Source organism: Spermophilus citellus, assembly GCF_964194105.1.
Source record: "Spermophilus citellus genome assembly, chromosome: 4".
Taxonomy (NCBI): domain Eukaryota; kingdom Metazoa; phylum Chordata; class Mammalia; order Rodentia; family Sciuridae; genus Spermophilus; species Spermophilus citellus.
Window position 1 is genome coordinate 218,828,833 of NC_138185.1, and position 14,657 is coordinate 218,843,489.

At 58.5% G+C, this 14,657-nt stretch overlaps 1 protein-coding gene across 3 annotated transcripts in view; it reads left to right on the plus strand.

Annotated features, from left to right (window-relative positions):
* BDKRB2 (bradykinin receptor B2) overlaps positions 1-12,680 on the plus strand; it is a 28,948-nt gene extending 16,268 nt beyond the window's left edge. The window contains exons 2-5 of one of the 3 annotated variants that reach the window (XM_081293592.1): positions 3,514-3,640; positions 7,184-7,301; positions 7,403-7,515; positions 10,724-12,680. In XM_081293592.1, the coding sequence (XP_081149718.1) occupies positions 7,442-7,515; positions 10,724-11,834 (1,185 nt within the window). In that variant the 5' untranslated portion in view covers positions 3,514-3,640; positions 7,184-7,301; positions 7,403-7,441 and the 3' untranslated portion in view covers positions 11,835-12,680. The remainder of the gene's footprint in view (positions 1-3,513; positions 3,641-7,183; positions 7,302-7,402; positions 7,516-10,723) is intronic. The other 2 variants (XM_081293591.1, XM_081293593.1) reach the window with 2 other exon arrangements.
* Positions 12,681-14,657: the final 1,977 nt, after the last annotated feature.

The window sequence follows — 14,657 nt, forward strand, 5'->3', positions numbered from 1 at the left end:
ATTGCTGTCTTCCCTGCGCCCCAGGTCCTGAGGGGTGGGGCCCACTGCTGTCAATCAGCTCTCAGAACACGCCCCCTTCCTTTCTAGAAAGAGTCAACATTGGCAGAACACGGAGCTCTGGAATCTCAAGGTTGCCTCCCTGGGCTCCAAGGGGTGCCAGAGTCCCACCGCAGAAATGCGCAGCAGAGAGAGGTCACGCGGCTTTGGCATGAGTCCACGGGCAGGCCACGAGGGACCTGCCCTCTGTGCTGTGTCCGCAGATGGGGACCTCGCTGAGCCTGCTCGGCACCGTCTCCATGGAAACCTTTGGAGCCTCAGGAACTCTGCCCTGATCCCATTCCCTCCGCACCCCAGGGTGGGGAGCTCAAGGCGTCCTCTTCTTTAGGGAAGTGGCCGTCCCCAGGTCCCCAGAATCCTCTATTACAACCCTGCATCCTCCCAGTGAGACCACGGAGGCCCAGAGGTGGTGAAGTTGCGGGGACCCAGCTGGTCCCTGGGTTCTGCCCCCAGGCCACCTCCTCCCACCTCTCTGCTGCACAGTCCTAGAAAAAGAGGGCTCTCTGCTGGCCGGAGGGCAGGGGGGCTTCTCCAGGAGGTGGCCTTGGCGCTAGGATGCTGCCAGGTGCCCTCATTCCTTTGGTCCTGCCCAGGGGTGCTGCGGGGAGACTGAGGCCCACATACTACGGTGTTCAGGAAGGGACACAACTCCCCCGCCCCAAGCTCCTCTCCCCAGCTCCTCCTGCCTGCTCCTTCCTCAGGAGCAAAGCCGCTCCTGACCCCGGGCTCTCTCCCCCTGGCTACCTGGGGTTCTGTTTATTGTATCTTCCTTTCTTGTCTTGTAAACCAGGCTGGGTGGCAAGTAGGGCGGGCACATGCCCGCATGTGGGGGAGGAGTCGGGCCAGCGGCCAGCATGGCCAGCCCCTGGACAGCTCATCTCTCTCCTGCCCATCAGGGCTGTGCCACCCATCCTCCAGGCACTGGGGACCTTCCTGGGCTGGAGAGATGGAGGGAGAAAGAGCCTTCTGGGCACACTGACCACAGCTCCCCTCCTGGCCTGGGCTGTCCCAGGGAGCCACGTGCAGGGGCAGTTCCCTCCCGAGGCCTTTCCTGTGTGGCAAAGGCTTTCCTCCTATTTCCTCTCATTGTGACTGAACTGCCCCCACCAGGAAACAGGACTCTCTGGCCAAGGGAAGAGGGTGTCTCTATCTCTGTGCAAAGGCATCTGCACTCCGCGCTGGGCATGTCCCCCAGCCCCTCTGCGTGGGCTGGGACAGGGGTTTGGTGCAGACGCTCAGCTCCACTTACTCCCTGGGACCAGCGCCGCTGGGGGAGGCTGAACAGAACAGGGGCTGGGAACTGGGATTCCGAGACCTGGGTGCAAAGTGAAGCTCAGCCACGGACCGGGTGTGTCCTGGTAGAAGCCGGGTCTCTGTCGTGCTGTGCCTATGAGCTCCCCCACCCGGGAAACTTCCAAGGGTGGAAGGAGGAAGGAGGAGGACTCCAGTAAGATGGTCCGGACCCAGACCCATGAGCAGGAGCAGGCACACCGTGGCTCTTGCCCCAGGCTGTCACATCCTTGCTGGGGGCTGGAGACATCTCCCCACCTCTCTGGGCCTCCGTTGGCCCTGTGTGAAGGAAAGGGAAATGGGGGGACATCCATCTTGCAGCACAGAGCCCTCGCCCCCGGCAGCACTGTTTGCAGAGACCCGAGGCAGAGGAGGGACAGCTGGAATTTGTGCAGCAGCTCAGGGTGCCAAGCGCTGTCCCAAGTGCCCAGGTCCTCGCAGCCTCTCCGATTAGTACAAGGACACTCCAGATGGCAGATGAAGGAAGCCAGGCTCTGGGGAATGACCGCTTGTCCAAGGCCACCTCCAGCTGGTCAGCGCTGGAGCTGGGAGTCTGACAGCTGTGGGGCTCATCACGAAACCGCAGCACCCTTGTCCTCCCAGGCCTGGAATCCTTGTGACTCAGGAGGCTGAGGCAGGAGGATCTCAAATTTGAAGGCAGCCTGGGCAACTGAGTGAGACCCTCAGCAATTTAGCAAGATCCTGTCTCAAAAAAAGAAAAGAGTTTTTAGCAAAACACAAAATCCAACACGAGGCAAAGAAACAAAAGGTGACCAGAAGAGCCGCAGTGAACAGGAAAAGAAGGACTCAGCAAGTTTCCGGAGGATGAGCCAACCCCGGCCAGCCAGCCTCCCCTCCCCTGCAGACAGCAAGGAGAGGGCTCTGCCCTCCAGGTTCTCCCTGTCCCTTCATCAGTGTTTCCAGAACATTCTGGCCCATGAAGTGTCCAAATGCCAGAAGGGCCCCTGTGCCTGTGTCCAGGACTGATCCCATTTTCGGGTCCGGCTCTTGGGAGGCCCACGATCGGAGGGTGGCTTCCTACCACCTGCCCCACAGGCCGCTTCCACTTTCCGGAGATGAGCCTCCAGGGCTCCCGGAGACTGTTCTCGGGGCCACATCTCCCTGCCCGGGAGGTTTACGAGGCGTCGCTGGCCCTTCCCCGTGTGAGCTGCGGCGGGACGTTCACCCAGTGCTGCTCTGTGAACAGCACCCTGACTCGGTGACCCTGGGAATCAGGACCCAGTGGAAAGCGTTTACCGTGGGGGTGTCAGGGCAGAGCTCAGGAGACCCCCCTCCTTTCTAGCTTTGGCCTTGACTCCAGCTTGCTGGGTGCCCTGAGCAAATGTCCAAGAGATCGGGGCGTGCTGACCACAGCAGCCGGCGTGGGGAGCAGGGACAGTGGGGCGATACGGGAGGCAGGGTGCTCCCCTCCGAGACTGGCTATGCTGCAACACACACACACACACACACACACACACACACACACACACACCTCCACCTTCTCAAAGCCTCCCCTGGGTGGGCAGAGCTGGGGCATCTCAGAAACACCTGTTCTGCCTCCGTCTGTGAAGTCAGTGTGAGCCGGAGAGCAGGCTGGGTTACGTCCTGGCCCCTGGAGTGGCCTTCTCATGGGGGTGCCTTGGTCTGGGAAGGACTCTGACCACCGCTCCCTGCCTTTGACCTGCATTGACTCATCTGCTCCCCACAGCAGCCCGAGGGGGGAGAATCCGGATACTTTTATACCAAGCCCCATCAGACATTTGAGAAAAACGAGGCACAACGAGGTCACACAGCCTGCCCCTGGAAGAGGACTGAGTCCAAGGCCTGGTTCCAGTCCATCCCCCAAACTTCCAGGCTGGGCCCCCCCCACTTGTCTGCACGTGTCCAGCCAGACACCGCCAGACACTTCCACACTTGGCCATTCCGTTCTGCCATATCTACGGCACCTGCACAAGTATAGCTTTACTACTGGCTTCTTTTCCAACTGTAAGCTCATATCACCAACCTAAAGAGAAAATGAGTTTCATTTGTCATTTAAAAGGAGTTATTTATAAAAATATAGACACTTTATTAAAGTATGACTAGATTTGGGGGGGGGGTGAGCCACATCAGAGCCTGCTCTCCCTGTTAAACAGGGAATGTCTCTGTTTTCTGTTGCTATGACAGAACACCTGAGACTGAGAAATTTATAAAGGAAAAAAAAGGTCCAGTTTGGCTCAGGAGGATGGAAGTCCAAGACTGTGGGACGACAAAGGCTGCTCAGCTCCTAACAGAAAGCAGACGGGCAAGCAGAGTGAGTAACTAAGGTTTCAGTGCATGCATGAGCTTCAGAGGACATGTCCAGGGCAGGGAGCTTCTGAATACTAGAGAGGCATTGAAGACACAGGGCACGAGGCTGCGCCTTTCTCCCTGCCTAGTGAGAAGGAGGACTCCAGGTCATTACCCGCCAGTCTACCCCCCACCTGGGAAATGCTCCCCAGCTCCTACATGAAACCTCCAAATACCAGCATGCGTTGTCATGGGGACAAAAGGACCTTTTCCCTCTGCCCTCCTCGGTTCTGGGCGAGGCCCCTGTCACAAAAGGCAGCTCACGGAGAAGCAGAGACATTTACCCCACGTGAGCTCCAGGAGCGGGAGGGGTTGATGCTGAGCTCGGGGAGAGAGGCGGCGGAGGAGGTGACGAGCTGGGTGCACACTGGAGACGGGGCCTGCAGATCCTGTAGCCGCATGCCACAGAGCTGCGTGGGCACAGGGACCCTGTCACGGGAGGCCTCTGGCTGCTCTGGCCTCAGTGCGTTCTCCCAGCACCTGCAGCTCCCCAGCTCCCTGAACCCCATCACTGCCCCAGGTTGGGGGTCCGGGCAAAGCCTGGTGCTGGAGATGGTGACGCTCTGTGCCTGGGGGAGGCCCAGCCTCCAAGGCCCTGAGACCTGGGCTCCTGGGAAAGCAAACAGACTCCCTCTGAGACTAACGTGGAATTCACCCCGACAGCACCCAGCCCCGTGCTCGGTGACTAACCAGGGAACTATGTGCACAGTGTTCCTGGCGGAGAGAGGACCGCGGGTCAGAACGTGGGAGGTCCCCTTAAAGCATCCGCTAGAGTCCGCGCCTGTCCACAGGCCCCAGCCCGGCCATGGAGGTCTGCGTCTGAGAGGGCTGATGTCCACCCTCCCGGCTCTGCTCAGGGGGAAACCCAGACCTACAGAGATAGGGGACTTACTCCAGATCACCCAGGGCCGCGCCTGACCCCATCTGCCTACGCCCTGGGCCTTGCCCGGAGCCACGCTCCTCCCCCCTGACCTCACACCTGACCTCACCATCCCAGGACGCGTTAGTCAGGTCCCCAGAGAGTGACGGCATCTTCAGGCTGGGAAACATGAAGAGAAGGTGAACAGAGGCCCAGGGGAGTCCGACAGGAGGTGCCTTCCCTGTGCCTCCGGCTGGGGACCCCGGCTGAGCTCCCTGCCCCTCCCCTCTGGGAGCAGGGCCCCCAGTGGACACAATGGACTCTGGTCAAGTCCCTGAGGGCCAGCTCTAATATGAAACCCCCAAATATGGGCACACATTGTGACAGGGGACAAAAGGGAGAGTTTCCTGGAAGCCCATCTTCACTCCGCCCTCCTTCAGCCTCCTGCCTGGGCCTCCACTGGCCAAACCCAGAGAACCCAGATGGCAAAGAGCCATGGAGTTGTCCCCATGGGGCTCCAGAGGCAGGGGTCCAGGGGGAAAGCCGGAGGGGACCTGGAGCAGAACACACAGCACCCTGCCCAAGTCCCACCTCCAGAGCAGATGGACAGAGCCAGCAGGGACCCAGGCTCCCAGATTCTCTTGTCCGCTGAGGTTAAGTCCCCTGAGCTCTGGACACTGGGAATGTCCTAGACTGTTTGGAAATGAGCGCTGTGTTTCAGCGTGAACAGTGATGAAGTTCAGCTGGGCTGACTTGGCCAGATCTGGGACCCCCAGACTGAGGTCACTGGAAACATGGACATCTCCCCAGGGGAGAGGCACCGCAGGACCTGAGCTAACTCGTGGCTGTCCTTCTCTGGGTGGTAATCGGAGGCCAGGCAGGGAGGCTAAGATCCCCTGCTGCACAGCTCAGCTGGACATCCAGCCCAAGGGGCAGGGGAGGCTTGTCCTCCGTCCTCCCTGCTGGCCAGCCAGCAAGTGAGTAGTGGGCGCTCAGTTATCCTTGAAATGTTTTTAAAATAAGTGATTCAAACATGATCTCTGGCCCACAGGTGGATTTTCTCTCCATGAGCCAGGAAAGGCCCCCTCAGAAAACCAGTCACGAGGTCTTTCTTCCCTCCCCAAACCCCCCACCACCAAAGGATCAGAGGGACTCTGCTCGCTGTGTCCCTGGCAAGTTCTGGGTCCTGGCCTTGGCTCTGCTGAGGCCCCAGTTCTGTGAATCTCTTCTGGGTGTTAACTGAACACCTGCCCTGGGCGCCCTATCGACTGACTTGGCCTTGTCATCTTCTGAGTGACTTCCCTGGGCCGTCTGCTCCCTGATCACCACGTCCCGCAGCTAAATGAGGAAGCTGGCACGGGGCAGATCTGAGGCATACCCATGCACACCTGGGCACACCCATGCACACACACACACAACTGCATGTGCCCACAGCTCTTCATGCGTGTTAGGCAGGAGTCCCAGGTCCCCTGAGAGCCTGCAGGGAGTGCTAAGTGTGGAGGAGAGCAAGGGATGTAAGCCCCACCTGCAGCCCCAGCAGTAGGATGCAGAACATCTGCACCTTCCTGCACCTGGCTCCTCCGGGGCAGGGCAGGCGTGCAGCAGGCACAGGCCCCCAGGGGTGGGCGTGGCACCTCTCCGCCAGGGCCACCCAGAACAGGGGAGTCTTGTGTTGCCAACACCAGAAGGGACCAAGGACCCTCCTCCAAGCCGTCTCCTATGCGTCTCACAGCCCTCAAGACCCATCTAACTCACCTCTGTCCGGCTCTGTCGCCCAGACCTCCGGCAGCTCCAGCCCCCCCTGGGCCACAGCTTCTCCTCCCCAGCTGCAAGTCTCAGAAGAACCTCACTCTCTGGTTCAGTCCAGTCTAAATACAGGGTCCCCCTGAAGGCCTGCCCTCCCTGCTCTTCTGCTCTGTAGAAGGGAGAGCACCTGGGGAGCGTCCTGACCACCCCCCAGCCCCAACCGTTCTGTGTCCAACCTGGGACCAGCACATCAGCTCTACTCTCTGAACCCTCTGGAATCCATCCTCCTCCCTCTCCATCACCCCATGCCTAGGTTAATGGACACTTGCTAGCCCCACTCCACATTTCTACTTGGCCCCTATGATCCCCTGTCCTAGCAGCCTCCAGGGCCTAAGACCTCCAGTCCCCCTGACTCAGGGCCTTTGCACCTGCTCCTTCTTCCTCTACCATGACCTTTCACCCTCCTACTCCTGCTCATGCTCAGGTTTCAAAATCAGTATCTACTCACTCTCCATTTCTATAACAAAACACCTGAGGCTGTACACTTACAAAGAAAAGAGGTTTATTTATCTCACAGATTGGGAGGCCAAAAAGTGCAAAAAGTGTGGAACCAGCTCTGTTGAGGGCCTCTTGACATCACCTTGGGAGTACCTGTGAGAGGGAGAGATCACATGGCCAGACAGGAAGCCAGAGGAGGGGAGGCCAGTCTTGCTGTGTACAACAGCCCTCTCAGGCAACCAACTGGGGTCTTCTGGGGGACAGTGCCCCCAGTGGCCAAATTACCCTGTACTCAGCCACCACCTTCAACATCACCCCCCTAGGGACCCAGCTTGCAATACAAAAATGCCTGGGGACACACCCAAACCATATCACTAACACAGGACCTTGCGTCTGATCTCCTAGCGCACAGATCAGTGGGCATCACTGGTGACCATCAGGGCAGCCTCTGGCTTCAGCACTCATCTCGCCATTACGTGCCCAGCACCCAGCGTGCAGTGAGCACCTCATCAGCTCGTGCGAGGTACCAGCCTCCGCACCCTCTGCTCCCTCCCTGGTGGGGAATGAATGCACTTATGGTCCCCGAAGGCCCCGCCCGCTAACCGTCTCCTCTCTTTCCTCCAGTCCAGGCCGGGCCTCACCCTCGTCCTGCTCTGAGTCCAGATGTTCTCCACCTGGAAGAGACCAGTGCTGCTCTCTGTGCATGAGGACCCCATGCCCACCACAGCCTCCCTCAGGTGAGTGCAGGGGCTTCTCCTTGTGCTGCTTAGACAGCCTGGGCACTCCCCAGAGAGCCCGGCCCTTGGTCCTCAGGCCCGGACAACAGCCAAGGAGCAGACAACGTTAAGTCCAAAGACAAGAGTGGTCGAGTGTCCTGATCCCTGCAGGCCGGTGGGGAAGTGGGCTGCTGCAGGGGACTGTGGTAGGGCCACGGGGCATGCTCCTGGTTGTCACATGCGAGACCTCCCAGGCAAACTTGGAAAAGAGGGTCAGAGCGTTCAACCTTGAACTCAAGGCCACCCAGCTTCCCCTTCTGTGGCAGGTTCAGCCTTCCAGAGGGCCAACTCGGCCCAGGCTCCCAACATCCCACCCACAGCCGATCCTGCAGCTTCTCAGGATGAGCCGTGGGCCAGGGTGCCAGCCCGCTGGCTCTCCACCTGTCCAGCTGAGAAGTCAAGACATTGCCCAGCGTTGTATTTCAGTCTCTAGTGACACACCGAGAAACACCAAGTGCCCGGGTCTGGGGCACCGAGGCCACAGGTGTTCTATAGCTGCAGAAACAGGGCCAAACGTCGACTAAGGGAATGGCCACGGGAGGTCTTAGCTTCAGAAGACTGGAGAGGAGCCTCCTGTTTCGGGGTCAGGACTAGAAGCTGTGCTGGGGAGCTCGTTCCTGTGACATGGTGTCAGGAGCCTCAGCTTCGAGGATGCAAAGCTCAGGGAGCAGAAGCACCTGGGCTCTTCTGGGGCCAGAGGACCCACCGCCAGGGCACCAAGTCGGTTCCTTGGTTGTGGCCACCTGAGTGTCCTCCCAACATGGTGGCTGCGTTCCCCAGATCAAGCAATCCAAGAGGCCGAGAAGGAAGCCGCAGCACATTTTATGACCTACTCCTGAGGACCCCACCACTGCCACCATTGGTCAGAAGCAAGTCACCACGCCCCGCCCATATCCACAGGGAGGAGAAGTGCGCTGCTCCTTTTGAAGGCAACAGTATCAAAACAGTGTGGGGCCTATTCAAGCCACCAGAGGGATCTTTCCAGAACACCCCTCAGCTCCCCTTCCCCCTCCTTACAGGGGCAGCGCCCCACTTCCCCAGCAGCCAGCGCAGACACTCGGTTCCCTTACTCAGCCTCACCTCTCGCACTTTCCCCGTCCTCCCCAACTCCTGGTACCACCTCCGGAACCTGCCCCAGCGTCTCACTCCTCTCTGACTCTGCGACAGTGGCTCCCGCTGCCTGCTCTGCCTGTGTCCCACCCCTGGCTCCCCATCCTCATCCACCTGCACCACCCTCATCCTGTACCTGGGCCGGCCACTCCACCCCACACTCACAGGACCAGGGGAGAGTGGGATTCCTCTCGTGTCCCTGTCCCAGGGCGGGGCTCAGCTCAGAGCAGGTGCTCAGAAGCCCCTCCAGGATAAAAGTTTTGATGGGTGGGTCCCAGTCCAGCTCAAGATGGCCTCCAGCTGCACAAGCAGCAGCAGGGCTTTTCTTGGGAAATCCCAGAGGCCACAGGCAGCCTCTCCTGCACTCGGTTGCTCAGCTCCTCCTCCTGAGCCTCCCAGCCATGGCCCTCCCAGGAGGAGCCCCTTCCTCTCCACACACACACACACCACAAGCCCTCAGGACATGCCCGCCGCTTTCTGTGCTGCACAATTTTCAGTGTGTCTTCACTACCACTCTCGGATGTGAACCTTGCCACCATCGTGCAGGGAAAGTCGGGAGGCCAATAATGTGCTACTCCCCAGGAAGAAAAATGGAAGCCGAGAGAGATCAAGCAATTTTCCCAAGACTACGCAGCTAGAGATAGCTAGAATTGGTGCCCACTTCTGCCCCAGTCCTGTGCCTCTTTCCTGAAGGTAGAAATGGTTAGTCTTCACCGCAGACACTTCCAGAACACAGCCTCCCTCCTGGTCTCTGAGTGAAAAAGGAGTCAGTGGGTTGATGACAAGGTCACTGCGTTACTCAGCCTTTGGGTGATCACCTGACAACAACTTGGAGGAGGAAAGATTTATTTTGGCTCATGGGTTCAGATGTCTCAGTCCCTGGTCAACTGACTCCACTGCTCGGGGCCTGAGGTGGTGGAACATCATGGTGGAAGGGCACAGGGAGGAATCCTGCTCGGCTCATTGCCACTGGGAAGGGGAAAAAGAGAAAGAGGACTAGAGGCCATGGCCCCCAGTGACCTACTCCCTCAAACCACACGCACCTGCCTGTGGTCAACACCCAAGAGTCTGTTCAAATCATGAACCCCTCAGATGGACTGATCCACTGAAGAGGTCACAGGCTTCATAATCCAGGCTGTCACCCCTGAACGCCACCACACTGGCCGTACATGAGCTTTCGGGGGAGCATTCCAGACCCCCTCCATTAATAGTCACCCACACAGAAGCCAGAACTGCAAACAGCGGGGCTGGGGTTTGACTCGGTTGTTTCAATCAGTGGACAAAAATAATTACTCGTTTATTGAACCAAATGCAGTTTAGAGCTTTCTGCACATCATTTCAGATCTCCATCACAATCCTAAGAAGTGCATTTTGTTGGTTAGGTCACTGAGGTGCAGAGAGGCGACTTCCCCCAAGGTCACACAGCTAATAAATAAGCAAACCAGGATTTGAAGCCAGCAGGACTGTCTGGCTGCGACACCCCACCTTCTCTCTCCATCATGCATCCCACCACGGTCACCCCACACTTTGCAGATAGAGGGCGTAAAAATAAGAGGCTGCCCGGTGCCAGAAGAGGCAGGATACCCAGGAGACAGGGTGTGAGCAGATGGCTCTCGGGCTCACGCCCAGGCTGGAGTCTCCCAGTCTGGCAGGATATTTTTCTTGTCTAATTAATTGCTCATCCATGACACAACTGAATGACCCCTCCTTTGGGAGGGGTCACAGGATAAGTGAGGAACTCTTGTGCACCCTCCTGTTGTGGAAGCTTCTAGACACCCCTGGCCCAACACTCAGATGGTTAGCGTTAGTGCTGTTGATGGACACTGGCCCAGGAAGTACCCCGGGGGGTTTCAAGGTGAAGAAATGAGGTCCCATTTAGGTCCAGGTGTGGAGGGGCACTGTAAGACGGAGGGTGGGGTCTCAGGGTCTCCTGGCACTAGCTGCAGCAGTTCAGCCCATTCTCCTGCTGCCCAGGGGGCAGATGGACCATCCCACTCCCGCACACCTTCCTGCGCTTATGACCTGGAGTTTTAAAAGCCTCTTTTTCACTTTCTTTCAGCACTGAAATGCTCAACATCACCTCACAAGCTCTCGAATCTGCTCTTAACGGGACCCTTTCCCAGGACAGCAGCTGCCCGGACACCGAGTGGTGGGGCTGGCTCAATGCCATCCAGGCCCCCTTCCTCTGGGTCTTGTTCGTGCTGGCTGCGGTCGAGAACGTCTTTGTCCTCAGCGTGTTCTGCCTGCACAAGAGCAGGTGCACGGTGGCCGAAATCTACCTGGGGAACCTGGCGGTGGCTGACCTGATCCTGGCCTGCGGGCTGCCTTTCTGGGCCATCACCATCGCCAACAACTTTGACTGGCTCTTCGGAGAGGTCCTGTGCCGGGTGGTGAACACCATGATCTACATGAACCTGTACAGCAGCATCTGCTTCCTGATGCTGGTGAGCATCGACCGTTACCTGGCCCTGGTGAAGACCATGTCCATGGGCAGGATGCGCGGGGTGCGCTGGGCCAAACTCTACAGCCTGGTGATCTGGGGGTGCACGCTGCTCCTGAGCTCGCCCATGCTGGTGTTCCGGACCATGAAGGGGTACAGTGATGAGGGCCACAATGTGACCGCGTGCGTCATCATCTACCCGTCCCACAGCTGGGAGGTGTTCACCAATGTTCTCCTGAACTTGGTGGGCTTCCTGCTGCCCCTGAGCGTCATCACCTTCTGCACGGTGCAGATCATGCAGGTGCTCCGGAACAACGAGATGCAGAAGTTCAAGGAGATCCAGACAGAGAGGAAGGCCACCGTGCTGGTCCTGGCCGTGCTGCTGCTCTTCGTCGTGTGCTGGCTGCCCTTCCAGATCAGCACCTTCCTGGACACGCTGCTGCGCCTCGGCATCCTCTCGGGCTGCTGGAACGAGCACATCATCGACGTCATCACGCAGATCAGCTCCTACGTGGCCTATAGCAACAGCTGCCTCAACCCGCTGGTGTACGTCATCGTGGGCAAGCGCTTCCGGAAGAAGTCCCGCGAGGTGTACCGGGGCACGTGCGGGAAAGTGGGGTGCGTGCCCGAGCCCGTCCCGGCGGACAACTCCATGGGCACGCTGCGCACCTCCATCTCCGTGGACCGCCAGATAAACAAACTGCAGGACTGGGCGAGGGGCAGCCAGTGAACGGGCCCCGGGGCTGCTGCTGTTGTGCGCGAGGACCGACGGACAGCGGCTGTCCAGCACCGGCCCAGCAAGGAGCTGGCGGCCTCCCGTGATCTCGAGCAATGAGTTGGTGTCTCAGGAAAAATACAGGAAAGCGATTCCCGCCCTCCAGGATGGCAGTGCACAGCCGTGATGAGGAGGTGACCTGGGCACAGCCAAGCGCCCCTACACGCAACAGTATTATTGCCCCCTGCTGACCCTGCGGGGCCTGCTGCTGCTTCCCAGGAGCCAAGGGGAGCAGGCAGCAGGGGCAGGAGTGGCCGAGCCGGTGGTCCCTCCCTGCCTCAGCGTGACAGCTCAGGGCTCCAGAGAACAGTGGTCCAGCTTTGGTCTGTGGTGGTGCACAGCCGGACCTGGCTGCACCGTTGCCCTGGGTGTCATTAATCCATGCAGCTAGGACTTTGGAGGATGACTCTGCAGATTAATGAAGGTTAAATTCTTATAATAACCCAGCGACCATGAGCCTTTGGCTCCTCTCACCATTCCACATGTGGTCCATGCAAAAGGAGAACCCAATAAGCACTTATTAAGCACTTGCTGTATACACTGCACTGAAGAGTGGACCAGAGAAAAGCCTCTCTCTGAGCATCCGCAGAACTCCGTTGGGAGTGCCTATGTGCTCTCAGTGACCAGTAGGCATTTCGGTGGCATGGTGAGGCAAGAGGCTGCAGCAGTACAGACAGCAGAGCTGGGAGGGACCCGAGGTCCCAGTTTAGCTGACTGCTAGATGCACAATCTCCTGGTCCCTGCCTCCGTTTCTTCTTATGTAACATGAGGTCATTGTGAGGACTGAAGAATGAGACAAGCTTTGAGAAGCAAAAGATGTTGTGTCACTGTGAGATGTCATTCTTCACACCAAGCGGGATGGATTATTATAGGGAAAAGACTTTGAGGTTTGGAATTCGCTCCTGGAGGAGAATCAGACCTGGAAGCCAAGGTGGGCACAGCAGCTTCAGCAGGGGCTCAGTAGGGCTGGCCGTCCCCACCTGCCTTCCATTGCCTGCCCCGCCCCCTCCCACCTTCCTCCCCATCCCCCCACACACACATCCAAGCCTTTGCAAGGGGCCACCCCTTCCGTGGCTGCAGGAGAGTGGTCTCTGGTAAGACTTGCTTGGGACAACAGTGCTCAGACCCTGGCCTCAGCCCCCACCTGTCCAGGGGTCCAGTCCTACTTCTCCCTTGTCCTGGTCTCAGCAACCAAGACTGCCAGTCAGTAGTTTATTCAAAGGTGGACCAGAGGGACCCAGAGAAGAGCTTGGGTGGGAAGCAGTGGAGCCGTCCAAGGGCCGAAGGTCGCTCACCCCGAGGCATCAGCTTCCGGGACCAGCCTCCCTGCACCATGGGGAGGCCCACAGCCCTGGGTGTGTTGAGTCTGTACCCACTGGGCTGCCCGGTCAGGGCATGCGTGACCTCGAGGAAGCCCCAGGGAGACCACAGACCCACATGTTGAACAGATGGGAGGCTAAACAGAGGCCAGAGCAGGCCTTCCATCAGGGGTCTTGCTGCACATGTTCCCCTTAGGGCCAAGCACAGGGCCTGGCTGGGCTCTGCCACGGGGCACAGGCGAGGCTCAGTGCTGCATGGCACACTGCCCCAGTCCCTAGGATGCACCTAATTAACTGCATGCTGTGGCCAGCACCGTGCCAAGGCTCACGATGCCGCGCCAGTGGAGGGGCCGTGGCCCCGACTCCAGCATCAGGCAGCTTAGAGCCAGGCAGCGCTGCAGCAGTGAGCTCAGTGGAACAGGAAATGAAGATTAGCAGCCAGCTGTTAGACCCCAGGAGGATCGGGGTGCAGTGAGCCCATAATTCCTGGCCAATCTGACTCTGATTTTGTCACCAAAAAGTCTCCCCCCCCCCAACTTCCTTCCCCAGGGAGCTGCTGGTTACAGCTGGTCACAGCCTTAGGCTCCTCCTGTTCTGCCTGGTCTGGGGGGAGACTTCGTCGGCCAGAGGGGAGCCACCCGTGGTGGTGTTGATCCCCTGGTGGAGAGGTCTGTCCCCGGAAAGAGCCCAGAGCTGCCACTTGTGCAGGAAAGCAGCTCAGCAGCCACGAGGAAGGGGGGCCCTGTGAGCATGCGTCTTGTCCCACATGGCCCCTTCACTTGTCACAGCTCCCTAACCTTGAGTTTTGTCCCTGGATGCTGCCTTGGGAAGTCTCAAGGCTGGGGGGCTGGGGACTCCACTGATTTCCTCCAGCTTCTGGCGTGTAGATCAGGGGTCTCATGCTTTTGCAATGATGGAGCTTCACAAATTTCCTAAGTCCCTCCATGGGGAGCTCCTCACCAGCTCCCTTCTGGTGCCCACGAGGCCCAGAATCACGGACGGCCGAGGTTCAGTCTTGATTCACACAGGATGTATTTTTGAGTGCCTACACTTGACCTTCCCTTCAAATCAGGAGTCGAATAACATCCAGAGTAAGAGTTACCGCCTGCACGTTCTCAAGGCAGCTGTACCCATCCACCTCAGTGTCCTTCATTCAGTTCTGTCCTTCGCTAAACAGAACTTGCATTCTGTGTCTCCATAAGTAGCACAGCCCTGGGGGTGGGGGCAGGGGCTGAGGCAGGAGGATTGCAAGTTCCAGATGGGGCTGGGCAACTTAGTGAGATCCTGTCTCAAAATAAAAAGGACTGGGGGCCCAGCTCAGTGTTAGCCCCTGGGTGCCCCTGGGTTTAGTCCCCACTACGGAAAAAGAAAAAATCTAAAAATCACTGCTCAGTTTGCCCTCCAGACCCTGGGGCTCACTGTTCACTCACCTCTTTTTAATGCCTCCCGCCTGGTGGGT